At 40.0% G+C, this 27700-nt stretch overlaps 4 protein-coding genes across 4 annotated transcripts; 2 read left to right on the forward strand and 2 right to left on the reverse strand.

Annotated features, from left to right (window-relative positions):
• Positions 1 to 5917: 5917 nt before the first annotated feature.
• On the forward strand, positions 5918 to 7780 carry pdyn (prodynorphin). The gene is made up of 3 exons (XM_044039176.1): positions 5918 to 6031; positions 6386 to 6519; positions 7015 to 7780. The coding sequence occupies exons 2-3, from the start codon at positions 6400 to 6402 to the stop codon at positions 7570 to 7572; spliced, it is 678 nt and encodes a 225-aa protein (XP_043895111.1). The 5' UTR covers positions 5918 to 6031; positions 6386 to 6399; the 3' UTR covers positions 7573 to 7780.
• Positions 7781 to 10437: 2657 nt separating this feature from the next.
• On the reverse strand, positions 10438 to 16777 carry gmeb2 (glucocorticoid modulatory element binding protein 2). The gene is made up of 10 exons (XM_044039175.1): positions 16461 to 16777; positions 15365 to 15522; positions 15153 to 15238; positions 14420 to 14544; positions 14210 to 14313; positions 13201 to 13358; positions 12619 to 12687; positions 12383 to 12520; positions 11639 to 11761; positions 10438 to 11217 (listed from the first exon to the last, which is right to left on the reverse strand). The coding sequence occupies exons 2-10, from the start codon at positions 15505 to 15507 to the stop codon at positions 10619 to 10621; spliced, it is 1545 nt and encodes a 514-aa protein (XP_043895110.1). The 5' UTR covers positions 15508 to 15522; positions 16461 to 16777; the 3' UTR covers positions 10438 to 10618.
• A 255-nt stretch (positions 16778 to 17032) lies between these two features.
• On the forward strand, positions 17033 to 20911 carry tpk2 (thiamin pyrophosphokinase 2). Its single transcript, XM_044037640.1, has 8 exons — positions 17033 to 17198; positions 17284 to 17528; positions 18223 to 18286; positions 18367 to 18497; positions 19063 to 19181; positions 19915 to 20047; positions 20302 to 20398; positions 20487 to 20911. The coding sequence occupies exons 1-8, from the start codon at positions 17129 to 17131 to the stop codon at positions 20531 to 20533; spliced, it is 906 nt and encodes a 301-aa protein (XP_043893575.1). The 5' UTR covers positions 17033 to 17128; the 3' UTR covers positions 20534 to 20911.
• Positions 20912 to 21272: 361 nt separating this feature from the next.
• rhoaa (ras homolog gene family, member Aa) lies at positions 21273 to 27680 on the reverse strand. Its single transcript, XM_044037641.1, has 5 exons — positions 27629 to 27680; positions 26090 to 26245; positions 25831 to 25951; positions 25615 to 25745; positions 21273 to 23807 (listed from the first exon to the last, which is right to left on the reverse strand). The coding sequence occupies exons 2-5, from the start codon at positions 26243 to 26245 to the stop codon at positions 23634 to 23636; spliced, it is 582 nt and encodes a 193-aa protein (XP_043893576.1). The 5' UTR covers positions 27629 to 27680; the 3' UTR covers positions 21273 to 23633.
• Between the last annotated feature and the right edge of the window lie 20 nt (positions 27681 to 27700).

Below are 27700 nucleotides of genomic sequence, written 5' to 3' on the forward strand. Positions count from 1 at the left end.
ACACCCAGTGTTTTCCGTTTTCAGTAATGTGTTTTCATGACCATTTCAGTTAGTCATGAAATGTTGGACAAAGCTCTCTCTCTCTCTACAACCTCCACCATCCTCCGTGTCCTCGGGGACCTCCTGAATATGAGGTCCAGTGTTCTCAATATGTAGAAACACTGCAGTGCACAGAGGAAAAGGGTAAAACAGATGCTCCACACACTCGGCCTTTAATTGTCTTTTTAATTTTTAACTTTCAATCCTAACTCCTCCCTTTTTTTAATACTTTTACTTCTAAAACTTAAGAACATTTTAGTTCAGAAAATTACTTTGATACTTAAGTACAGTAAATGTCGTATACTTTAAGGCTTTTACTGAAGTAATATTATAAAAAAGTGACGTCAGCATCTACAAGTCATTTAAGTATACTAATAAAGCAAGCAGTTTAAAGTTTGCTTGCCAAAAAAACAGTCTATTTTTAGAAATAGTACAATCAGACACTGGAAACTTTAGCAGTGAATGATGAGGACAGGACAGGTGAATGAATGATGAGGACAGGTGAATTGGAGTTAATTAAGGTTCCTGAGTGAGTCAGTGAGAAAGTTAAAACATTTGTGACCTTTGACCCTTTCACTTTTGTAAGTCGCTTTGGATAAAAGCGTCTGCTAAATGACATGTAATGTAATGTAATGTAATGTAATGACCCATTCTGACGGATACATCATGTGTTTACATATTGTATTTGTTATTTGTCAGTCCTTTCATTTGTAAAGGTTTGCTTTTAATTAAAAACAACTGTGTTCCCTTGTCATTTTTGCACGATACAAGAAAGAACCTCAACCTCGTTAAAAAAGTAACTACGGAACTTTTACTCTGAGTCACTACTTTCTTTTTTTTTTTTTTACTTTAACTTAAGTACATTTTTAGACTAATACTTGTACTTAAGTAAAATCTTATCAAAATAGTGGCACTTGTGCTTGAGTAGAATATTTCAGTACTCTTTCCACCTCTGAGGCACTAAGGGTTAAAAATACATTTGATTTGCTTCATCTCCTTGAGTCACCTTTTTGTTTTTCCTGTCAGTCTTGCAAGTTGGCGTCAGAATAATTAAATTACCAGTGCACACTTCCTGCTTAAATTAGTTCTGTTTTTATTGTTATGACATATCACGACCCACTGGCTGGTTCTATATTTACATGGCATTCAAAACTGGCCAAACCTCATCAGAGAATGATATGAAAGCACAGTTGTAGAGTTATCACTGATGATTTTCTACTTATTTTCTATTTCATTTTGTTCCCAGAACTTTCCCCTAACATCAGTTTGTCACAACCTTTATAGAACGTTCTCTAAAGTTCCCCCAATGTTACAAAGGTGCCCATAAGTACATGTTATATAATTATTATAAACACTAAAAGGTGACATTTTTACCTGAAAACTGAATCCAAAATTTCATGGTGGCTGCGTCAGTCACTGCACTATTTCATTCTGTGATTGTTTTATATTAAAGTGAAATAAATAAGTGTTTTTATGGTACTGAACGGGGTAATTTAATTATTTTGTTGACTATGATCTTATCCCCAATTATCCACTTGCTCCTTTAATGAGAAATAGATTTGAATATCCCTGCAAATGTGGTAATTATGTTCAAGATTCCATATCGATTTTTTTATTAAAGTTTCTAATTATTCTGTGAAGGTTTGTAAGAAACAAGAAACAGCCCTCTGTGGTTCATGGTTTGTTTTTGGTCTTCTCTTTTACAGTATGTGTCTCCTGGGTCATGATGTCCACTCCCTGTTGTGGACTGTGTGTGCGTAGTTCTTTGTGTGGTTGAATAGTAGAGACAAGGTCTGAGATCTGTGTGTGTGAGAAAAAACCCCAGAATCAGGCTGTATAACACTATCTCTGTGTTATACATATGATTGGATTTTGAACCCTGTCGCCATAGTTACAGAGATTCATTTTTATCTTTAAGTGATGATTTAATTTGTTAAGAACATGTTGCTGATATAAAATGTGCAAATTAAATCACACATCACTATCTCCAAAGGGGTAAGAAAACCTTTATTTCCTCTTATGACGGAAGCTTAACACACAGGGAACCTATATTTTGACTGTGTGTATGTATATGTGTGTGTGTGTATATACATATGTGCATATAATGTGTGTATAATAATAATAATGCATTTCATTTTAAGCGCCTTTTTAACACTCAAGGACACTGTACAAAACAAACAACAATTTAAAAAACAGAAACAGGAGGACAGTAAACAGAAAATGTGTATAACGTGTGTGTGTATATATACACATGTGTGTATACCTTGTGTATAACGTGTGGATACTGCAGACTGTGCTCTCCTATAGGCCGCATCTGTGTTGCACTTTTTCTTCCTTCCTCCTCTAAATCTAAAGTATGAAGACTCTCAGAACAGAATCTCAGAACAGCCTTGGTCTGTAAACGAGTCTCTAAAGACTTCAGCCTTGAAACGGGATGAGGCTGAATTGTAATGTGCGGATCGTTTCATCGGGTCCTCCTACTGTACGACTCGGAGCGAGAGCTCACTGGCCCTGTTTTGCTGTTGATCTCATACACAAAGCAACCTGAAGGTGTTTACCCACCACATGGAACGTAACCGTGACACAGAGTGGGTGAAGGTTTTCCTGAGAGGTGGGGGAAGTATGGACATTTTGTTTTCCTCACTTGTATTACACACAGTCTGTACGTAACTTAAAAAAAGAATGGAATGGCTACTTTTATTTCTAAATGACCGATGTGTCGATGGACGACCTGTGCAGGTTCCTCATCCACAACTGAGCTGATGCTTTCAGTGGAGATTTTAGGTTTTTTGTCAAGCTTGTACTCGGAGCTGTTTCTAGGGTTAAAATAGACCAGACTAAGACAATAATTCAGTTTAATCCTCATGAACAAGGAACAATGTAACAGGATTTGTATGCTGCACACTTCATCTGTAAATGTGTTTTGTCAAGCAAAACCTGGCTGAGGGAGCGTTTGTGTGTGTGTGTGTGTGTGTGTGTACACTGGCAGAGCAGGGTCGGGCGGGGTTGAAAGATGTTGTATATCATTTCAGAGAACTTAATTTTCCTGTGTTTTCTTTCCTCTCAATGAGATTACCTGCTTAACCCCAATCAGTGTGTTTACATGCTTGTTAAAAGTACAAGTTTTAGTCACACTAAGACGATAATTCAGTTTTTTTAATGTTGTATAAATGCGTTAGTCCAACTAAAATCGAGCTAGTCTTAGTGGGACTAACATACCTGAATAATGTGATTCATAGTCCGATTATGCCGCATGTATACTCCAATTGCCTGTCTTAGTCAGACTATGGCCATAGCTTGATTTAAACTGCATGTAAATGTACAGAGTGTTAATGTAATTCACTCTTTGCTTGTTTATAAAAAGGTCAAAACACACAGGAAAAAGTCCTGTTAACTTAAATACGTGCCCACATGTGGACTGAACCTTGGGTTTTTTGCCAGTTCACCTTGTCCTCATCCAAGTATTAATTTGTGAATTCCTAGTGTATGACAGTCTCTGTTGTTTGGACATTGCCTCCCATAACTTCTTCGCATGCCATTTTTGATTGACTGCCTGTGTATTGACATTTCTCTTGACTCGGCAAATTGATTTTTGCCTCAACCCTCCGTGTGCCGCGCTGTGCTCTTGAATCGTCCGTTAACTGCAGCCGCAACACAGACTCTCAGAGGCTTTTCAGCCACGCACTTACACTCTGGATGCTGGAAAAATACTCTGAAGATGTTGATATAAATGCTCAAATTGTTGTTACATGGCAGCTATGAAAGAAGACAAAAATTCTTCTGTGCAAACACACTTATTATTATTATATTATTACCTGTTTGCCTGTGTTTTATCTTACTATGATGTCATAGCTTTCTAAACTGTAAAAAAGTACAAAATGGGTGTCCCACAGGGTTCCATTCTGGGACCATTGCTCTTGTGTTTGTACATTGATAAGATGAACTGAAGTGCCAAATAATTCCCTAACGCTGAAGTGTGCAAAACAATTTCAATGTGTTGTCAATAAGATGAGGAGAAAAAATATGTGAAGATTTCACAAGAACCATTCATCAGGAGATGGTAAATGAAACTGTTCACGTATTAATGGATCGCTCCTCGAGATGAGCCTTCTCATTTTTCGAGTGGGTCAACACAAAACACATGACATATTCACACTCATAAACCTATATTTGTGTTCAGATATCCTGGTATTGACTTTAATCTCCATTTTAAAAGTTGAGGCACATTTCAGGAAAACATTTTTGAAACCACAGGGTGGAGCAAAGTGCAGTACATATGATACACACCAGCTATAAGAGGGCTAAAAAGATTAACAATACATAAGTCACATCTAAAAGCCAATAAAAGAAGCATTTAAGGAACAGAACTCACTCTGGGTTAAAAGCCAATGAAAATAAATGTTTTTAAATGTGATTGTGTGTGTATACATAAAAGCAGCCCAGCTACATGCCATAAATCTTTGCTACTATGTAACAGTTTGAGGTCAGGCCGCCTAAGCAGCATTGATATCTGTATCTCTACAAACAAGCTGTGCAGATATTGAATCAGCAGAATTGAGCCATTACTTTGTAACTTATTAGGTTTGTAAGATTTTTCATTTGTTCTCTCATCAAATTGATTTTTTTTTGAGTGTATGAATGATCTTGCTTCAGCAGTGATGAGTCACATGACCTCAATACATTTTCATATAAAAGTCCAGTATGAGACACTACAGTAATGTCAGTCACTGTCACTTCATACAATCACCAGCCACTTTCAACATTCAACACTGTATTAATATAAATATCTAATATTACATGGAAGCAACTCAGTGCATTTAGGCATGAAGACATGCAACCATCAACAAAGTGTTTACTGACAGAAAATGGTTTTGAAAAAAATGCCTTGTTGATGCCAGAGGTCAGAGGAGTACGAGCAGTGTGGTGAAATGTTAAAAAGTTAACAGTAATTCTAACTCTAATAACCACTTGTTACAACCAGAAGACCATGTCTGAAGATACAGCAAAGACACTGCTTGCCAAGTTGTGTACTCTGGTAACTAATAAAGTGGCAGTTGTGTACTGAATATACACACACCATAGAGAAAGCAGTCTTGTATAAAGTACCTGAAAGAGATACTTATAAAAGAATAAAAATACAAGTATCTTAACCAGAAAATTACTTTGGTAGAAGTTGAAGTTACGTGTTTTATAATCTTACTTAAGTATTAGTCTTTAAGTCTATGACATTTGCTGTACTTAAGTACATTTTATATCAGAAAATGACTTTTGATACTTAAGTTTTAGAAGTAAAAGTATTGAAAAAGTGAGCAGTTACGATTGAGCCATGGTAGCTCAATCCTGGTGAGTTGTCCTTCAACTGGGAGGTTGTGGGTTCAATTCCTGGCTCTGCTAGTCTATGTATCCTTGAGCAAGATACTTAACCCCATGTTCATTTGTGTGAATGGGTGAAAACTGTAGTTTCAAGCAGCTCATCAAGACTAGAAAAGCTCCATATAAGTACAGGCCATTACTAAATCATCTGATTTTATAGGAACGAGTAACAAAGACAGTTGGAGGAAATGTAGTGGAGTAAAAGTACACCATTTATTTGGGAACAAATGACATGACAGTGTGGGTTCACTGTGATGAACAGCTCAGGGTTTGATTCAAATCCCACCAGAGATGGACTGATGGTGATGATGATGATGATGAGATGAACTATGATGCTTCTCCTATACCTTCTCCGTGTGGGTGTCGTTAAAGCTCCTGGAGCGGGGAGGAGGGGGGGCGGTGCCATTATTTACGCACTTTGTTTGCCTCCCATTGGGCCGTTCACAGAAGCGGCTCTGATGCACTGCGGTGACACGGCCGAGTCTGCGGCGATAAAAAGAACGGCGCGGAGCCACGCAGGAGAGTGCAGCACAGAGCCCCCGACAGTGAGTTTCCATTTGAAGGTAGATGCGCCTCTGCGAGTCCTAACGCGGCTGGAAGTATCTAACCAACTCCTGAGGTAGTGACTCTATACTTTACTGTCTCTGTGCAACTGTGATTTAAGATCATATTTAATGTTTCTCTGTTTAGATGTCAGTAAGAGGCGATGGCTGGAGGGTTTGGCACCAGTGCGTAATTACGCACGGCTCTATATGGTTACCAAACTGAGAGTTCTCTTTTTAAACAGCCCAACAATAGTAACAGTGGTAGTAAATATAATGATTAATGTAATAGTAAGTTGTATTCTATACTAGTGATGTTTCAGGAATCTCTGCAGATCAAGATATTCTACATGGATACATGGTCTATAATGTAACTTCTCTCTCACTCGCCCGTGTGTGTGTGTGTGTGTGTGTGCGCGCGCGCGTGTCAGGGATCAGGTGAAGAATGGAGTGGTATGTCCTGGTGCTGATCCTGAGCTTGCCGCCCTCCATCCACTCAGACTGTTCCTCACAGTGTCAGAAATGCGCGCAGCAACTGCTCAGCCCCGACGCCTTCAGCAGCCTGGTGAGAACAACTTTACTCTGTGTGTGTGTGTGTGTGTGTGTGAAGAGATGTTCTTTCATAAAACACTGACCATATCATGACCAGTAGTCCTCATGGAAACCAAAACCTGGCCCCAACGAGTGCAGAACCTAATTTCTGAGGAACTTAACATTTAACATTTGAATTGTGGTTAGGTTAAGGTTAAGGTTGGGCATTAATTGGTTAATGGTGTCGCTTTGTTTAGACTTTCAAAGTGAATGGAAGTCAACGTGAATGCAATCGATTTTTTTACATTTACATTTTAAAAAGATTCATAAGTGAACTGTGTCATTTTGAAAGTCAATCAAATCCTGTTATTATTGCGTAAAACATGTTTTAGATTTGAGTTTTTGAGTAAATGAGTATCTTGTTGAGTGGCCGCTGTTTTCACCACCTTACATTCATCCATATGATCTCATCTCACAGTATTTTCACCCTTGTCTTTGTCTCGGTGTCCTCTGTGTGTCCCTGGTGCAGTCATGTAGCGCGGAGTGTGAGGAGCAGCTGCGGAGCTGCGCCCCGGAGCCTCCGGGTCAGGCGGACTACAGCCAGGATGAAGCGGCGGAGGAGGAGGAGAGTCAGCAGGCGCAGGCGGAGCTGGTCAAACGCTACGGCGGCTTCATCAAGAGGATCGACAAGAACAAGAACAAAATCTTCGCCTCGCTCCCGTGGCGCGACAATTACGTCGCCAAGTCCGCGGCGCTGCCCAAGAAATACGAGGACTTGTTGAAGATGCTGGAGGAGCGGGACGCGGACGCGCCGCAGGAGCAGGCGCTGCGCACTTACACTAAACGCTACGGCGGCTTTTTACGCAAATTCGGCCCCAAGTCGAGGAGGAGTAGCTCTGCGGAGCAGCAGGGCGAGGAGCCGGAGGAGCTGCAGAAGCGCTACGGAGGCTTCATGAGGAGGATCCGGCCAAAGTTGAACAACCTGAAGTGGGACAAGCGGTACGGAGGTTTTCTGCGGCGCCACTTCAAAATCTCTGTGCGCTCAGCGGAGGAGCCGTTTTACTCGTACGACGAGCTGAGCCTTTAGATGAACTTCACACGAGGAGGAGGAAAGTTGTTGCAGGTTCCATGTTTCTCCACAGATCTTATAAACCGTCATATACACGTCACGTACGCGCCTGCTGCATCTCCTGCTTGTAGCCTCTCAGTTGCCTTCAGTGTAACAACTCTTCTTCATCTGTATGTTATTGGCGTCGTAGTCTCTTTCAATAAAGGATGCTTGTTTAATAAAATGATCAACATGGTGACAGCAGATTATTGTTGGGTCACGACAGGTCAAAGGTCAACTCATTTTGTCAAAAAAAATTCTCCACATTTTCTGGACTAAATGACTAAATGAACTACTATAATATTAATGTTACTGCAGCAGACATGCTATAACATAATAGATATAAATATTGACAGATTGTAATCTACGTACATTTACAGAGTAAATGGTGTAAATGAGGATATTGCACTTGAGAAAATTAACAAATAAGGCAAGAAAATCATTAGATCCTCATAAAATGCAGTTGCTGGACAATAATTCAATATCTCAATATCACAATATAATGTTTTGTGACAGCTGTAAAAAAATATAATGTGTTTTGCAATACACTTAGAGACAGAACATGTTGTAAAAATGTTTGTTTTTCTTTGTTTTTCTATCCATAAAAAAGTTTAGGTAACACAATTAAATGTGATAATTATCAATATCTCCAAATTTGACAATATTTTTATTTATTGTGATGAAGTTTGTTGGCCATTAGCACCAGAATTACAGAGATATTTTTACATCAAACCAATTACATATAACTGTGTACATCCCATGTTACATTTACACAGTACCGTTAGACGTCATAAAAAAGACCATAAAAGTCTATTTTATTATTAATTTATTATTAAACATCTTTTTAAAGCTGTAAGTAAACAGCAGTGGTTTGATGATGCATGTGCTTCCATGACAACGGAGGAAACTCCTGAGCCTCCACTCAAAGCTCCAGAATAAAGATTAAAAACATTGACTCAGTATTGATCCCTTCATGGTTCAGAACAGATCAAAAACAAACCAATGACGACACTGATGGTTAAAATATGTCCATGTGATAATGACAACACATAAAAAATGACCATTATAGATTTAACAAATGTGTTTTTGATGCCGATGAGAAGGGGGATTTATTTTTGGTTTGTTAATAATAGACAGCAAAGCATAACAATTTGTCTTAATGGGAATATGTTTAACGTACCTACATAGATAGATACAGGTTTATTACAGCACAATTACTCACCAAAATAGATCACAAATGAGCTTAATTAGGCTTAATTTGTTTGTGATTATGAGAGCAAATTATCACTTTAAATTTTCTCTGGTCATTTCAATCACAGCAGTCCTGGATTCTCACTTTTTTTTTTACATTAACACAGCACATTCTATAGATACATGCAAATATTTACATTTAAATATAAACATTTTGTTTTGCCATATTCTTGAATACAAATCATATCAACATTCCTTAGCTGACAAGTATTCCAGACTCCTCTGGAGGTGTAGAGGGTGGTGGTGGTGTGAAACGCAGTGTGAGACTGAAGATCACAGTTTGAGATGTAACAGTAAACACACACATGAAAAATGGAGAAAAAAAAACATGGGCGTTATCAACGCAGATGGAGAGAAACTGTTTATAACAATGTGTAAATATATAGCAATGATTAAAGCGTCAAATGTAGGCTGTTTGTCTCAGCGCTGAAATGACACTTTTCACTGTTTTCGTGTCTGAGATTAAACTTGGATGTGGTTCAGAGGAAAACACACACACACACACAGGTGTGGACAGCCTAAAAAAAAGCATCATCCCTTACCATAACCAGTTAATGCCTAATCCTTAACTTTAACCTTAACCACAATTCCTTGTAAATGACGTGCTGCCTCATTAGGACCAGATTTTTGGTCTCCATGAAGACTGCTGGTCCTGACAAGGTCAGTGTTCAGAGGTGACACACACACAGAAAATTAACATTGTTGCGCCATCTTGTGGTCGATTTGTTGTGATCTGCTCAATGACCAAAGTCATGTGGCCAAACACAGAATATAATTTATGAAATACCAGATGAATCAAGTATTTTCCTGAATGATTTATCAATTTAAATATCTATTTATTTCTTAAATTAAAGTTTATCCAACATTTCTGCATGTTGCGGTTACATTTTCGTCACCTACAGTATGTAGCCTTCAGTTAGCATCAAAACTCAAAAGATGTTTAGTTGTGAAAACATTTTGGCCTGTTAATCACATACATGTCCAACAAGTCACTTGGCAGGCTACAAATATGGCAGGTGGCTTACTGCAGTTCTGACTTTGAATGAGAAATGCAAGAGATATCAGTGGAAATGCAAAAGATATTTTGCCAAAAGAGCCAGTGAACTGGTAAATAGAAAAAGGTAAAAGGTGATAGAAAACAATTCATACAATCAGATGATTATCTGCAATACAAAAACTATTTTAGATGATCGAGTAATAATTCCACCTGAATGTTACACACTTAACACTTAAATGTGAACATGTTCTAGTTTCTTTGCTCCAAAAACGACAATAAACATCGAACTGGTTTGTGGACAAAATACAAATTGACAGGGTGACGTTTGGGGAAACACCGATCCACATTTTGAGGAATCGAGTAAATTAATTAACGAATAAATAATGAAAATAATCAGTTGCAGATTAAACCTTAGTTCATGATTACACTGAATTATGTGTTTTTTTTTTCTCCATGTTGACACTGATAAATGTGCGACGGTCCGAACAAAAATCTATGCCTCGTATTAGTATTTTGCTGCTGAAGTTGCCGCTGAATGCTGTAACCCCGTTGTAGTCGTGTGACAGCACACACGCACAAATATTCGTAACACACAGTTTTCAAAAACTTAGCATTTATTAGCCTGAATGCTCCTTTTACACTCAACACAAATACATATTTACAGGAGAATCACTTTACAATCACTGTACAACCTGCTGACACCAGGGGTCGCTCTAACTGAAACTGTGTGTGTGTTGACTGCATGAATGTAACGTGTAAGGTTTAGTGCACATGGTTTCACTGCTGCTCCTTATCGTCCTCTTTGACCTGCTCCGCGTGGCCTTCGTCTCCGTCGGCCTGAGCTTCCTCGTGTGAATCGGCGACGGTCGCCGTGGCGTCCATCACGCTGACGCCGTCCACCTGCTGCTGGATGCTGGTGCCCAGTGTGGAGGCCAGGCTCTGGAGCGAGGCCGGCAGCGTCACCAGCTGGAACTGAGGTCCGACCACTTTAACGAAGCCGCCGGCACCGGCCGCGCCCTCCTGGCCCGCCGCCGTGGACAGCACGGTCAAGTTGGAGGAGTCGGCGACCAGCTCTGACCCGGACAGCGCGGAGGTCAGGAAGGTGTAGCCACCCAGGTTGGTGCTGCCCGGAGTTCCTGCCATGGTTAGGACTTTGCCCAGTGGCAGGCTGGTCAGCTGGTTGAGAGGCAGCGTGATCTGGGCCGGAGCGGCGCTGACCTTGGCCGGGCTGGAGATGGTGCGCGTCAGCCGGGGACGCTTGGGCGGAGACAGCGCCGGGACCGGGGTGAGGGTCATCAGAACGTTGTTGAGGTGCTGGGACTTGCTCTTCAGCTCTTTGGCTCGCTTCCTGTGCTCGTCGCACTGTTGCTCCAGGGCTGTAGAGGGCGACAACGCAAACAATATAATGAAGTAATCATGCTGATAATTGTGCTGGTAGCAACAAACAAATACCAGTTATTTGTTTATTTAATTTTAAGATGGATTTATGCAACAGTTTGGTTTTTATTTTTATTTATTGGTGAAGTTTCATGCTGCTGTGATACGTCAGGGAACAGTTAGATTGATGTTCATCCCCTATTTTTTGTGCAGTAGTTTCTAATGTATTTTATTATGTATTTTATGGTCTCATTTTTTACGGTCTGACTTTTGTTTGTGTTATCTAGGGTTTTTTTTTTTGGTCATAAAACAAACTTTAACTCTTTCACTCAACACAACAACGCTGTAACTTCACCAGTTACATAAACACGACTGTATCCTGAGAGTGTAAGACCCCGCACTGAGGATTCCTGCACTGACCAGCGAGGCTGCGAGAGTACTGTTCTCTGTAGCGGTCCATCTGGCTCTTATGGCTGGCCAGAACCTTCTTCACCAGGTCCAACATCCCAAAGTTCTGCACTATGTTGTTCAGCAGGACGGCATCTGAATACAAAAACAAATACATTGTGTGGCCGCATTCACATTAAATATAAAAGTGAAATTGCTGAGTCACTGTTTTTGTAGTATGTGAACATGATATTTCCAGTTATAGAAAGTGTGCTGTGTTTTAACATTTTCTTATGACTTTTTACTGTGAAATGAAAACCATCACGTTAAAGGGATAGTTCAGGTCTTTTGAAGTGGGGCTGTATGTTGACTGCCCCTGCACCTTGAATTGTAGCAGGTTCACTTTCAATGAACACATGGCAGGGATATACAAGGAAAAACTGATTTTAACCACTTAATAAAAGGGTCACTAAATAAAATCTACACCTGCTTAAAGTGGATGATAACTTTGCCCACTTTTCTTGCAATCAGACAGCCTTTTCTTACTGAAAGAGTCACTTTGGAAACCGCACCAATGTCCATAGAGAAAATCAGCAGTTTTACATCAGGGCATCAAATGTAGATTTTCTCAATGGATTTTGGTGCAGGAGAGTGAGTGGATTACACAACTACACAAATATTCCCTTTAGGGAGACATATTGAAGCTGAAATGGGACACTGAGTTGCTCCTTTATCATCATAGAAAACTAAAAACAGTGTGACTCGAGCTGGCCTAACCTTTGACCTGTAGTGGTGGGTTACACACTCTCTCCTGAAGCCCCTTCAGCACCTCCTGCAGCTCCTTCTGGAAGTCCTCCACCACCTCCTCCAACAGCCCTGCCTCCTTCACTGAATGCCAGAAAACCACAGAGTCCTCTGAAAACACACAATAAAGAGTATGACACCTCCGATCAATCGCTTCACTCCACATGATGGTGGATGAATGTGTGAATGCAGGTTGCTCTGCTGATCACCTGCGATGGCTGTGACCCACTCCGACGTTTCCTCTGAGGAATCAGGAAACGTAGCTGCTGCTCCATTCACTACAACACAGACAGGAAACAGTGACGAGACTCAGACCAGTGTGTCTCTACACATGGTTGGAATTGGAGAACTGGAGCGTTGACATTGAGAATCTTTGAAGTTGTAAGTCTTTTTGGTCACAACTTCTCAGATTGTTTTTATTTACAAACTCTTGTTTCATCGTGAATGATTATTAGCAGCTTTTCATTATTTTAAAACTAGTTGTGTTGAATTGTTGTCTGAAGGAGAGGCATCACAGGTTGTTTTTCCCTGCTACAACAAGCACTGTTCTCAGTAGACCACATGTAACAGGTTAAAGTGTCTAAAACGTACCTTCAATTTTTTTTTTTACCCTTTAATAGTCTTATTGTCAATCATTTTCTATATTGTACATTCACAGATTTAAAAACACATGTGTATATTATTACTTTTATTACCTTTTACTGCCAGTGTTGTTTTCTTTGCTCCCACTCCACATGCTGCATATTATTGTCAATAATAATTATTGTGAAGGCTGAGGCTGTGGCACTTACAGTCAGCTGATGAGGGGGTGACGGGGAGGAGGTCAGCAGACTGGTCACTGCTGACGGACACTTTTGTTCCCACCAGGTCGATCTTGGTGCTGCGGCAGGTGTTGGAGCAGACCTTGGCGTGTTGGTAGAAGTCCAGTTCACCCGAGTCCATGATCTTCCTGTGGGGCGACATACACTCTGATGAGGCATTTTGAACATCTGCTCATCACATTTGCCAACAAACTAATGTGTGATGGAACAGTGCCACCCTGAGGCACATTTGTACACTGCACATCCACCAGTGAATAAACTGAAGATCTTGGGTGTCAGATTTTCTTCCAGCTTTTCTCTTACTCTTCCCTTGTCACTACAACAAGCCATCATGTTTTGTGTGGTCAAAGCAAAAGAGTTATTCTTAGAGATTGGAAAACAGTTTCTCCTTTTAAAAAAAACAAGTTCCTTGAAGTTTGGCAACCTTATATTGAGTACATAACCCTAACCATCCCCCCGGACTAGTTACAGTTTGCCTTCGTCTTTAATCCCCAATAAACCTCAGACAGTACAAATACATTAATCTTCATTTAATGGCGATTCATATTTCTCTGCTCTTTTTTTTTTTTTATCATAACCACCAAGAACTACGTGGTAATGATCATTCTCACTCGGGAGCAACATGTAATCTTTAATTATCTACCATTTTATAGTAATAAATGTCAATATCCACTGATTTTAAACTTCATCATGCTGACATTTCTGGCCACAGCACCCAACACTATACCACCATATTCAAAAGGGAATACAAAGCAGTAGTTAGGCCAACTAATGGCTCATTTTACTTAGTTGAGGGGGTCTTTTGACATTTTGACCTCACACATAGGGTTGTATATGTCACACATACAAACATATAGCAGTGGTGAAACTTTTGCTCCTCAACCCTGTCTGGTTGAAGCAAACAATAATACATAATTCAGCTCAACAGGTGATCATTACTTGTGTGACTCTACCCTACATTCTTTGTATTGTTCCACACCTGAGCATGGTGCCATTGAGGCGGATCGCTCTCTTCCAGTCTTTCAGAGTGGATTTTCCTGCTAAACACACAAACTCCTTCGGGCTGATGAGCTGCTCGTTGAACTGATAAGAGGAAAGAGAAACAGTTGTGAGTTGTATACTTCATGCATTTGTGTGCATTTCTGATTAGATAACAAACAAGTTCAGTTGTGTCAAATAACAGTTTTACCTGAACACATTTCACATTGATCCCAGGACAAACAAACTTCTTCCAGACCAGCGTGGCTTTGGCGTCTCCACAGGTGATCGGGTAGAAGACATCAGCCTCCACATCCACCTCCTCAGTTAACTTTACTGCAGAGACACAAACATAAAACATAAAAAATTAACCATCATATCAGTCATAAAACAAGTGTTACATTATATTCAAAGCACTTTCCAATGTTTCTCACTAGCTGGGTTCCCATTAGTCTGATTTATGCACATTTTCAATTTGCACAAACAAAACAAAGGAAACACAGAAATGTTAAAACATTTACACTAAGCTGAGGCAGAAATGTTGGTGTTTAAAAAACAGATCCAGCAAAGAAAGGATGACGTTCCGAAATCACATGGCTAAAATGTCAATCCAGCTTCTGATTTTTCACTGCACTAGAAAAACAGCAGAAATTATTACCTGACTTATTTCAAGAACATACTACCGTAATTACAGATGCCAAGAGGCAACAAACACAACCATGTTATACATGGTTGTTCAGAAAACCTCACCAAACCTGATCTAATGAGATGGGGATTATCTGGTGATGGTTACGGTTGGGGAAAAGTAATTGTTTAGGCTGAACATAAGTATATATCTTTTCAGCCAAAATATACAAGGATATTTTTTTGTCCCTATTACCCAATCCTTTTATTGTAACATCTAACATTTGACACAGGTGACAAAGTCCTGCAGGTCACATTACCAATGACTGCCTCTTCCTTTGACATTGAATCTGATCCACTGGCATCAGTGTCTGCCTCCACTGCAGCTACTCTGAGGACATCGTCCCTGAAAAAACACAAGAAACAACATGGTGATTTAATGTTTCTGACCAGTAAAGTCAACAGTCTTGTCTGTAATTCAGCATTGTGTCCAGTGTTAATACACAGGCACTGTGCAGCATGGACTGTTTACCCTGCTTGAGATGCCAGCTCTGCAGTCACCAGCACTGCTTTGTCCTCATCCACCACAGAGGGAAGCTCCTCGCTCACACTGTCTGGTATAGTGACAATCACGACCTCACTCATATCCTGCATGCTGACCTCGGATGAAGACATGGTGGACAGGTGGACCTTCCAAACAAATAGTATGACAGAAATTAGTATTCCATAGTAATGTTAAGTTTCAGGATGTGGCTTAACATTGTAAAAACAGATGGAAAAGCATAAAACATTTCCTGATGAAATCAATTAGAAATTTAATATTGGCTGCTATTCAGAGGCTGGAGTTAGGTTATACATTTCGAGAGTTGGGACATGGTATGGGATGGAAGATATCCTGACTCCTGACCAAAATAATCAGAACTGTACAATATGCCTCAAAATACAGCAAAGCTTTATGTATGTAACCATGATTTGGTACATTTTTGTAACCATAAGCAACATTTACTCAGCAAAAATATAAATGCGGAGGTCCAGGAATGACTGGAAAGACACCAGCTCCCTATGTGGCACCTCAAATTAACATAACTAGAACTGTATGTTAATGAGCGATATTCATGTGGAGGATAAAGCGGTAGAAATTAAATGAAAGTTGACCTCCACCCCTTACCCACACGAACTATAAGCTTATTGTGAGTGCTTTTTAGCACAATGCACATTATTTTTAGCATATTATTACATCATCATTCCTTAAAATTAACATTTAGTGAACGTCTTTAAATCACCTTCTTTCATAGCAAACATTTACAGATGACAATAGAAAAATAAAGCACAGGTGAAATGGATCAAATGAATAATGCCTGGGTTCCATTTAGATTGCATACTGTCACTCAGTCTTGACTGGTATGAACTAAACGGAGCCGCCGATTATGTTTTCAATTAACACCTGTGCTTTTCCCACTGAAACATGTACAAATATCTGTTTTGGTAAAGGCCTATACAGCAGAGCAGTGCAAATGTATGAGAAATCAGCATGGAGTTTGGTTTGCCTTCATTTAGGGGGGAAACTAACGCATGAGGCGTAAACAACACGCCGTTTGAACTATTGTCGTGCGTTCGTTAATTCTTACCTTCTAAACGAGATCGGCCGTAACTTGTAAAATGTTAAAAATGCGACACTGGGCGGAAAGTTAGCATAGCACGGTGTTTGCTAGCCAATGTTAGCTAGTTTGCTTAGCTAGATATGGAGAGCTGCGCTGCATTTAAGGGTCCTCCAGTTTCTCCTTATATTGTTGTTGTAATTAGTCTACAGATATGTCGTGTCTGGAGAGAAAAGTAAATAATACACTGACGAAATAATGTTTATCTCATCTAAAATACACTAACTTAGCGTCTTTCTCCTCCTTTATTTTGAAATAGTTCTTCTTCTCCTAAGGGTTTTTGTGATCGTTGGCATATTACCGCCACCTACTGGGATGGAGTGTAGCGTAGGCTGACATTATTGTTATGATTAAAGTATATTCATTTAGAAATATATATACAGTACTTTTGAGACAAACATTGAGAATAGTCATTATGTTGCCTGAAGGCAGTTTTTGGCATTTTCTTCGCGCAGTTTGTCTGTATTTAAGAATACAAAAATGACAAAAACGCTCCTACCGGTGGAGGGCAGCATTGCACCTTTCAGTGTACAGCCTGCTGGATAATTTTAGATGATGACGAAGAAGAATTATTGACGGAGGGTTTTGGCTTATACATGTGTAATGTGCAGTAGTTAAATACTGCAGTGACATTTAAAATGGCTGTCTCTGTCTGGGCAGATAAAGTACTGATGCTGCTCCGTCGCATGAACAACTTTTATTCAGCAGGTACAGTCGTCGCGTCGCTGTGTGGAGACGGAACATGGTGGTAAAAACCGTACAGGACTGCGTGTATAACTGTTTGTCCCCACAGATTCCTGCCGCACTGTATGTTCGAGGTTCGAGATCGACGGAGTGCAGGTCGGCTGGATCCCACCTCACGTGACTACTCTGTTGGCACGGTATCCGGATGTTTTCAGTCTGCCGCACGGTGGCGCTGTGTCCCTGCGTCCCAGTCTGGATTCATACGAGAGAAGGTCTGAGGCTGTGGACGCTGTCCTGCAGACCTTAAGACAGGAGGAGGAGTCTCTGAGCTGTCTCAGAGGATGGAGGGATGAGGTGTGTGAGACACACACATGCTGATTTTGCGTTCATTTTGTGGACATTAATTGACAAGGCATTCCCTAGCCCCTTACCCAAACCTTAACGCACAACTGAGTGTCTACCCCTAACCTTTACCAGAACCTAAACCTAAGTCCAACCCTAAAACCAGGTCTTAACCCATTGTTTATAGTACTACAATAAATACCTAACCTTAAAACCTAAAAAAAAATGCCCTCACAATAGGTTTTCTTGACAGTTACTCAAGGCTACTCAAGACATAGTCTGTCTCACACACGCATTTACAGGTTTGAACAGATTTTCTCCATAGGACACTGCATTGACATAAACATTCAATTGGACAGACTAACCAAAGTGGTATCCCTACTGGTTAACCATAACCAGTTACCTTAACCTTCACCACAATTCAAATCTTAACCCTAAACTTCATCAGAAATTAGATTCTGCCTCATTCCGACCAGCTTTTGGGCTCCATGAGGAATAATGGTCCCTACAGGGTCAGTGTTTTGTGCTCTGACGTATATATTTACTGATGTACAAATAAAAAGCCTTTTTCTAATGGTACCAATACTATCCATCCATCTTCTGGCGCTGGTGCCAATCCAATCAAAACAATTTTTTTGTATTTAAAAGTGATTAAAACACTTACACAGACATATGTATGAGTGGCATATTCAATTGTATCTTTCAGAAATACAGTGTGATGCCAACATTCTCCGATCCTCCCTTAATGTGGATGGAAAGAGCGGCTACAAGTGAGTTTGGCAGACCATAATATTTTTTCTCAATATCATATTACTACTCTATGAGTTAACTATGATGCTGCACTCTTTAGGTCTTTTTGGAGTGAAACGGTACGGAACCCATATCAACGGTTACACAGTCAGTGACAGTGGGGAAGTCAGCATGTGGCTGGCACGACGCTCCCCCACTAAGCAGACATACCCTGGACTATTGGACAATTTGGTGAGTGCAAGTTAGTTATACCTCTGCTGCATCATGTGACCCGTGTTTGTTTCCGCCACCATGTTGTCAGGAAAACTTTAACACTTGAAACCTGCAGAGATTGAGCCCTATATCACAGAGACTGACATCATGTACAGTACTTTTACAGTACTTAAGCATGGGAACAGTAATACTGACGTATTCTAGAGAAGCTGAATTCTGAAATCTTCAGCTGTCTGGTAAATTTTCATCGTAATAAGTGTGTAAAAGTGACAAGATATCTAAGTTAGTTAGTGCTGGATTCTGTGCCTGATATGATGGGATCACTACACCCACCGCCCCATCTTCTATGCTCACTTTGAGCATGTTTTATGGCAGTAACACCAGTGACACCAGTGTGTATTTCAAAACGGCACGAGTGATGCCAGAGCTGATCCCATGTTCACACGAGATACGTCCAGTTATATTCAATATGTGGATGGAATATCTCGGGACAAATCTTAACACCAGGTCTGACTTGGGCCAGCGTTTTGAGGAATGAATGAATGAAGGAGGGTGATGTGTATGTGTTGTGTTTTTTTCAAAGGCAGCAGGTGGTTTGTCTGCAGGTGTGGGCGTCAAACACACAATGGTGAAAGAATGTCAGGAGGAAGCTTGTATCCCAGCCGCCATTGCAGAGAAGGCTCGTCCTGTGAGCACAGTAAGGTGAGGTTGGTTACATGTTCCCTGTGATTGGTTAATTTCTCCTGCCACAGAGCAGGAAAAAGAAGAAGTGCAGAAGTCTAAGAAGTCAGATCGCTTTAATTTACATGATGCTGAAAGGTTTATTATGGAATAATTGGCCCAAGAGCACGTGATCCAATGTGGGAGAAGCCAAAATAATTGCATAACTCAAAAGAAGAAGTCCCTTCTCGTGAAACTCGACAATTCTATTCTCGGCTCCAAGGAAAAAGAAACTGATTCTCTCTGGTCAGCGTGTTTTTAAGAAAAACTCCTAAATGTGTGGTTAGAAAAGCTCAGCATCATCAATAGATTATGGCCCAACAGCTACTGGTGAAGTTTGATTTGTTCTTCTAATGGTACCAAAGAAGTGGGTACAGCAGAGTACGTCACATGTTACAAACCTTACATTTCTTGTTTTAGTGTCAACACACACACAGATGCTGCCATGTTGCTCAGGAGCATTCAGACTTCTGTCTGTATGTGGAGTGCACAGGGTTTGTTTTGTTATCCAGTACACACATCAAATTTGTGTTACTCTTGTGTGAGCGCAAGATGGTTCCCTGATCCTGCACTGGGAAACACAAATAATGCATAAAATACAATTAAGTAAAAAAAACTCCGTAGAGCATGATTCAGGGCAGTGCTGAGGGTGATGGTCCTCAGGACAACACGACTGCACCACTTTGGTCTAGACCAGGATTTTCATCTTTTCTAGCTACACGTACGAGGACGAAGAGGGCGTTTTCCCAGAGTGTCAGTTTGTGTTTGATTTGGAACTTCCTCGCGACTTCAAGCCCCGAATCGGGGACGGAGAGGTGCAAGACTTCTACCTCCTGCCCATTGATAAGGTGAGTATTAGTTTAGACGAGACAACAGCAAAATGTGACAGTCGGATCTACTTCCATCAATAAAATCAAGAGGGGAAACTGAATTCATTTCATATTCCACCCTCGTACTTCTATGTCCATTCACAAACAATCCCCCTGCTTAACAACACAACTTACAGATACATTTAATGACATTGTAGGTATTACTGTTGTTCTGTTGTTGTACACCACAACACTGAGAGAAGTGTTTTCTGATCACGCTGCCGTTGTTCCAGGTGAAAGAACTGCTGGCCACCGATGACTTCAAACCCAACTGTGCCATGGTCGTCTTAGACTTCCTCATTAGACATTCCTTTATTGAGCCGGACACAGGTTTGTCATGGTCGACAACATTTCTACTGTCAGGAGTTCATTATTAAAACAGTTGATCTTCCGCTGACGAATATTTGTTTCCTTTCAGAGCCATGCTATCAGGAATTTGTGGCAGGACTCCATCAGGCATTATAGAGAGTCATCCATACTACTGTTTTTGTTGTGACCTAGAAACACATTGAGGGTCACAGGGATTTGGAGCCAATCCAAGCTGACATTGGGTGAAAGGCGGCTCACACCCTGGACGGGTCACCAGTCCATTGCAGGGCAAACACACAGAGAGACAAACCACCATTCACTCTCACATTCACACCTACAGTCCATTCAGAGTGTCTGCATGTTTCTGGACTGTGGGAGGAAACCGGAGAACCCGGGGAAAGTCCACACACTTACGGAGAGAGACAGGGATTTGAACCGGTGACCTTCTTGCTGTGAGGCAGCATTGCAAGTCTCTATACACTGTTGTGTCCGTAAGGACAGACTGTAAAAAACTAATAAAAATCAGCAACACCATTTCAGCTGAGTCATGTTGTTGCCTGCTGATTTCTTCTTTAAGGGATTCTGATATTTGTACACATTTTGGGAATTATGTCTGTAGACAGTAAAAGTATGAACACAAATGTGTTGTTGACAGCTTCATATTGTAGCAGTTGACACTTATTGGGTAAACAATAAAACAATTATTTATTGATAACTGGTGGTTATCAATTACTCAGTTTGAGTGTTTTTTTAAAGAATTAAAACAAGTTTTCTGATTTTCTCATTTCTTAAATGTAAACATTTTCTGGTTTCATAACGGAATCATTTTTGACATCAAGTATCATGACATCATTTCAAACAAATAAGCATCGACACCAGCACTAGCAGACTTTGGTCATTCTCTGTCTGTTTCAATTTATTTCCTTTTAGAATACATTAAAAAAGACGACTGGAGAAGCGTCAGGATACTTTCTGCATACAAAAGAATTGTATAAATGACCAATCCTTAGGGAGCGCTTGCATTTTGTATTTCATCATCTGACATCATATACTTTTCAAGTGTGTGTATATACAGTATATATATATATACCCACATTGACCTTTGTGTAAAGTTGTGTGCAAATAATACATAAAACATATATATAAGCCAGTAGAATATCACAAAGTTAAATACAACAAAGCAGAAAAAAGAAAAGCTGTATGAGTGGAATGACAGAGTGTGGAAATAACATCCACAGAAGAACAGAGGGTTAAAAACACAGAGGGGTGCGTTTCATATTTGCACTGTGACGACGACGACTCCTCCATCAATGCTCCTCTGATTTCACCTCTCTAACACAATTACTGTTTTCAGCCTCTTCCACTTTGCTTTTTCCCTCCCTTAAACACTTTTTAGAAGGTGCAATATGCAACATTTGGCCTATCAAAATGTCAGTATGTCAATAATATGGATGTGCCACAAAATTACTGTTATTCTGCCTGCACTATTTATAATAGGGCTAAATGATATAATGGTGATAATATTCTGATATTATACATTTATTTCACAAATATTGTCTGCCAATAACATCCGAACACATGTTGAAAACCACGTGACACTGTTTATGAATATGATGCATTCATTTGGGATTGTTTCTATGGGAATCTTGAAGATTTCTCTGGTGTCTTTGCTCCATATAACAAAGAAATCATTAAAACGGAATTTTTGGTTTGTGGACAAAACATCATTTCTAGGTTTGATCAACATTTTCTGACATTTAACAGACCAAATAAGTATGAAAATAATAATTAGTTGCAGCCATAATTCTTTGTATTATCTGTTAGCATTTAACAATAATTTCCACAAATGGAGAAAAAGAAAATTGGCTGAATATGAGCCAAAACAAAAAATCATAAATCAGCATCAATTATCGGCCATCGGCTGCCCAAGATTTCTAAAAACAACTTGTCCTGTTTACATCAAGTTGGCTATGTTTTGTGAACTGAACTTCCCATGTCTTTGAGTTCCCAGGTCAAGTTTGGCTAAAGCGATAGACGCTATGAGTAAAAAAAAAATTTGGAGTCATGGAGCTGAAGGTGACCCTCCACTTTTACTTTCACCTTCGGCACTGACAACACCTGCGAACAACACGTGTGCGGACATGGTCGGGCTTGTTTTGTTCCGACATGCTGGTGCTCACTTTTTATATTTTGCACCTTGAAAGTTAAGCCTGATATTTAAAAATTATGTTTTTCAAAAAAAAAATATACCAGTAACAAAAAATGCAGAGCTAAAAAAAACAGAAAACAGCATTTATGCTGAAAAGAGAAATGCTGAAAGTACTATAGAATTGTAAAATGTACCCATCTTGTCAGGTAAACATGGAGGAGGTGATCATTTTGCATCACAATCAAATAAAAAGTGGGGAAATGATAAATGATGTCTTTTCTTTACTCAGAATAACTGGCCTCTCTGCTGTGGAGATTAAATTAGACCCAATAATATCTGTAAATTACTGTCTTGAGGACAATAATGTTAAGTTAATCGCTTCATAGCCGACGTGGTGCAGCGCGTCCATTCCAATTTATTTCAGTCGAGCTAAGTTAAGCTCAATCAACAAGTAGTATTTTACATTTGAATATAAAACACTCAAATTGAGTCACGTATTTTTCCTTTTTTTACTTGTAACTGCAAATAATCATACTCTCAGCTTTTTAAAATGAAAGAAAAAATTGAATCAAACGTTACAGGGTGATTCAAAAAAGAAAAAGAAAAGCAGGTCCATGTTTAAGTTAGTTTGGACTAACTTTGGGAATAAAGGAGAATGAAAAATGTAAAGAACGTTAGAGCTAAACTGAAAGACAAGCACAGTCACACTGCAAGCCATGGAAGTGTTCCAACAGTTAGTTAGGCAAGAATATAATCTGTCGCCCCCTAATCTCAACCACAAACCGTAGAACTACGGTTCATCGTCCTCCACTGAGAGAGGGAGTGACATGTTCTGTTCTCTTCATGTTCTCTTAATTTCAGCTTTAATTAATCCTTAACAAGTACAGTATTTCTATTTTGAGAGCTAAAAGCAATAACCTTGAATTTAGATGTATATATTCCCATATCCGTTGCATTTGACCTTCCTTTTTTTTTTTCTTTTAGCCCAGTTTGAATTTTCTCCCTCCTCCCTGTGGCCACCTCGCTGACAACAGACACAGTGAAGGTGTGTTTTTCTTGGCCATGTTTGTTTCCCCGCCTTCTCTCCTGCTGCTGCGTCGCCTGACTTTATAAAAGAACGCAGCCGCTTTTCTTGCCTCGCCTCTTTGCCTGCAGCGCCGCCCTGGTGGCCATTTCAAACACCTCCCTCACGCCGTCCTTCGTCTTGGCCGAGCACTCCAGGTAACCAAAGGCATTGATTCGGTTGGCCATGTCCCTCGCCTCCTCGGACTTCACCGGTTCCTGTGTGGAAGAATCCCGATCAGAAACACGACTTTAAAAAGTGTTGACCTTTTGGTGAAGCAACTCATTTTAAAAGAGACAATTTGTGGTCATTGATTGTAGTTAAAACATGTTGGGAAAATGTTATTGTATGATCCTGTATCGATGACATCTCGATAAATCAGGGGCCTCAAACTCAAATGAGCATCTAGTCTGGTCGAGAGGGGGGCGGATTTCGACCAGACATGATTTCTACGTCATGAATATCGCAATAATGATATTTATGATGACATTTCACACCGTTTCAAAGCGGGAGTGCTTGTTTCGACATGGAACAATGGATATTTCACAACAAAAGAATGACATTTATGACGAAAATGACTCTTTTAGACAGAAATAAAATAGTGTTAATATTAAAATAATGTAACACATATTATAAATACAACAGAAATTATTTATTTATTTATTACTATTATGACAGGGGGCCACATACAGGCCATGAGACCATTGCTATACATCCACGGTTACATAGCAAATTAACTCAGTAATAAAAACAGCAAAAATCAAATGCTTCCTCCCCTTGAAGAGAGTAATCCATGTTTTTATATCTTCACAACTGGAACGTTACTCCCAACATGTTGGTAGAGATCAATCACTGATGTATAGTTTGCAGCTTGTCCAGAGTGAAGCAGCTCACTCGTCTCTTCACCAGTACATGTAAACATGTTCACCCCTATAGTGGCCTCGCTCCACTGGCTACCAGTGCATTTTTAGAATAAAAAAAATGTTTTTTTTTGTTTTTAAATCCTTAAATGGACTGGTACTTCACTATCTGGTTGAACTGCTGAGAATTCACATCCCAGTCGGAGCCCTTAGGTTGGCCAACCATCTGTTGCAGGAAGTCCCTGAGACCAGACTAAAGACCAGAGGTGACCGAGCCTTGGCAGTGGCAGCCCCACAGCTTTGGAATAGCCTGCCCTGGCACGTCAGATGTGCTCAGACTCTTGAGGCTTTTAAAAAAAATTCTCCTTGGTATTTAATTCAGGCTGAGCTAGATTCCTGTTTTTTGTGTGTTTTACGGTGTTCGTATGCGGTGCAATATAATATGGTATTTCTATTGTCTGCCACTGTATTGTTCACTTTGGACAACCTTGGTTGTGTAAACATGCTTTATAAATACATTTGGACTTGACAATGCCTGCTGTCCCCTTGACCATGGAGGCCTGGGCAACACTCAGTATATTTCTATGCTTAAACCATAGCTTAACGACACTGTTTAATTTGACTGTCTTTGACCCAGTATACAAGCATTAGTGGAGAAGCGATTTATGGAATGAAAATGAACTTCCACCACTACAATAGGTGGTGATATGCCCCTTTCAAGTCATTTTTGGGTTGACCTATTACGTCACAGAACAAAACAAGTGTAACTGGCAGCTAGCTGTTAGCATGTGAGGCACCATTCCATGTATTTCTACCATCCATTAACTTAATAATATTTAGTTCTTGAAGATGGCATAGCCTACGTTCTCCTCAACATAGCGCTCAAGTAGACTTGGTTCAAGTTGAATAGTCACTTGACTACCAATTATCTGGGTGTGTTTACATTGCATACCTTCAGATTACCAGCCACATTGTTCAAAGCCGAGTGATTACAGTTCAGATTTAACAGATCAAATTCTTAACTACAGTTGGCCTAAAACTTTTCACAGTACTGTGTGTGTACTGCAGGTTCCTCCTGTCCTCTCTCCATAGGTTTATTGTCTCTCTCTACTATTACTATCAAAAAGCAGATATGTGGGCACCAAACAGTCAAGACACCACTTACCTGTTTCATCTTAGCTAGCTCTCGACGTGTGTGCTCATCGTTCCGCAGGTCTTTCTTGTTTCCCACAAGAATAATGGGCACATTGGGGCAAAAATGCTTGACCTCAGGAGTCCACTTCTCTGGAATATTCTCTGCATCAGGCACAAAGTGTCCATGTTCAGACAGCAGTAAATAGAAGCAGGATGTTTGCCAAAAACAACTCAGAGTAAAACTCACCTAAACTGTCAGGGCTGTCGATGGAGAAACACATGAGAATGACGTCTGTGTCTGGATAGGAGAGAGGCCTCAGTCGGTCGTAGTCCTCCTGACCCGCTGTGTCCCAGAGAGCCAGCTCCACCTACAGGAGTCAAGCACATGCATGTATAAGTGCATACATCACAACATCAGCATTATAATAGGTTCAGACACTCAGATTCCACTCCTGTCAATATGAAAAATTATAGATTTTTTTTGTCATTCGCAATAAAAAGCTTACCTGTTTACCATCCACCTCAATGTCTGCCACATAGTTTTCGAACACAGTGGGCACATAAACCTCGGGGAACTGATCTTTGCTGAAGACTATGAGGAGACAGGTTTTACCACAGGCTCCATCTCCAACTATCACAAGTTTCTTTCTGATTGCGGCCATCTGAAAGAATGAGTACACTTATTATTGATTCTGAGTGTTCAGATCGGGGACTCAGCCTTGACAAAGTTGGGTGAAGAAGAGAAGAAAGGGGAAGAAAAAAGACAGAAGAGAAGAGCAGTATTATTCTGAGACTGACACAGCACTGATGCATTGGACATCTGTGGCCGCATGCTGACATCAATATAAAATGTGTCATTGTTAGTTAATTGGGATACTCCTTCACAGTGCTTCCCAAACCTAACATATGGGGACATGTTTTAAGATGGCAAAAAGAGAAAATTGTGCAAAATATGAAGAACACCTAATATGACTCACAGTAGATATATATCATATGATGAGATATGTTTAACGAAGTAATCACAATACTGTTATTGAAAACATAAAGTAAACCTAAAGTCAAAATTATGTAACGACCCCAAAAGACCTTGGGTCCCAACCCAGTCTGTGGAAATGACTACACCACCATAAAATCCAGATGGTAAAAAAGATACTAAAATGTGGCAGGGGAGGTCAAGAAGCCACAGGCTCATACGAAGGACGAAGCTCCTCTTAAAAAAACAAACAAAGTAAAAAAGAAAAGAATACTACAGACTATAACACACTAACTAAGAAATGCACAATATATAAAAAATAATCAGTGAATAGTAATAAGAGAAACTAGAAAATAATAGTAAAAGTAAAAAATACACAAGCAATATGATTCGCGATATGAGAGGGAATGGTAATTTTAAGATAATGATTCCCATTTTAAATTGGACATATTTAAAATGATTACTATGTGATATTTTGTGAGATACAAATGTGTTTTCTTCAGTCTGTAGAATATGTTGTGTATGGGTCAAGACATTATATAATCGAAACTGGCAATTTGACACACATTTTGGCTTTAAGAAATTTGCAGTAAGCCGTATTGCGATTTTGATCAAATTTCGAATATTTTTTCAGCCCTGTTTTTTCCCCCATAGGCTAAATGCTACTGTGTGGGTCTACGTTAGCAGCAAACCTAAAGTAGAAATGTACCATGTACAGTCGAGTACATATCACCAACCATACCGTCGTCACAATGAATATATAATACGGTATTGTTTGCTCCGTGTTTTCCTGACAGTCAGTACTAACTGTACTGTGGAGCAGAGGGAGAACAGCTAACTAGCAGCTAGCATCAGGCATCTGAAGTAAGCTCAACTGTTAGCTTGCTAACTTGGCTTAGTTTTTCGGGAAAACTGGCCTCTTGTCAAAGCGGACACGTTAACATGTTTACACCACCGTAAGTTGCCAGAATTCGGCAGGTACGACTTAACACACAAAGTTGTGAGCCAGAAAGCGATTAAAAAGACAGTCCGGTAAAGGTTATTATAACATTTTTAAAAAGCAGATACTCGCCTTTCTTTCGATTTCCTGTCGGACCTCACAGTCCCCGCCCCCGACAGCCGTCCTCGCGACTGCGTCCGCCCA

This window comes from Solea senegalensis, linkage group LG11 (assembly GCF_019176455.1).
Source record: "Solea senegalensis isolate Sse05_10M linkage group LG11, IFAPA_SoseM_1, whole genome shotgun sequence".
In the NCBI taxonomy this organism is placed as follows: Eukaryota; Metazoa; Chordata; class Actinopteri; order Pleuronectiformes; family Soleidae; genus Solea; species Solea senegalensis.

Bases quoted from the DNA above. Each gene is read 5' to 3' on its own strand.
- pdyn (XM_044039176.1), top strand. From the start codon at position 6,400: ATGGAGTGGTATGTCCTGGTGCTGATCCTGAGCTTGCCGCCCTCCATC. The intron at 6,520-7,014 runs GTGAGAACAACT...TCCCTGGTGCAG, and splicing joins CCGACGCCTTCAGCAGCCTG to TCATGTAGCGCGGAGTGTGA.
- gmeb2 (XM_044039175.1), bottom strand. From the start codon at position 15,507: ATGTCTTCATCCGAGGTCAGCATGCAGGATATGAGTGAGGTCGTGATT. The intron at 12,521-12,618 runs GTGATCAGCAGA...GTGTGTTTTCAG, and splicing joins GTGGGTCACAGCCATCGCAG to AGGACTCTGTGGTTTTCTGG. The intron at 11,218-11,638 runs GTCAGTGCAGGA...CGCCCTCTACAG, and splicing joins GTACTCTCGCAGCCTCGCTG to CCCTGGAGCAACAGTGCGAC.
- tpk2 (XM_044037640.1), top strand. From the start codon at position 17,129: ATGGCTGTCTCTGTCTGGGCAGATAAAGTACTGATGCTGCTCCGTCGC. The intron at 17,199-17,283 runs GTACAGTCGTCG...TTGTCCCCACAG, and splicing joins GAACAACTTTTATTCAGCAG to ATTCCTGCCGCACTGTATGT. The intron at 20,399-20,486 runs GTTTGTCATGGT...GTTTCCTTTCAG, and splicing joins CTTTATTGAGCCGGACACAG to AGCCATGCTATCAGGAATTT.
- rhoaa (XM_044037641.1), bottom strand. From the start codon at position 26,245: ATGGCCGCAATCAGAAAGAAACTTGTGATAGTTGGAGATGGAGCCTGT. The intron at 25,952-26,089 runs GTAAGCTTTTTA...TGACTCCTGTAG, and splicing joins TTGAGGTGGATGGTAAACAG to GTGGAGCTGGCTCTCTGGGA. The intron at 23,808-25,614 runs GTAAGTGGTGTC...TCTTCCACACAG, and splicing joins AGCTAGCTAAGATGAAACAG to GAACCGGTGAAGTCCGAGGA.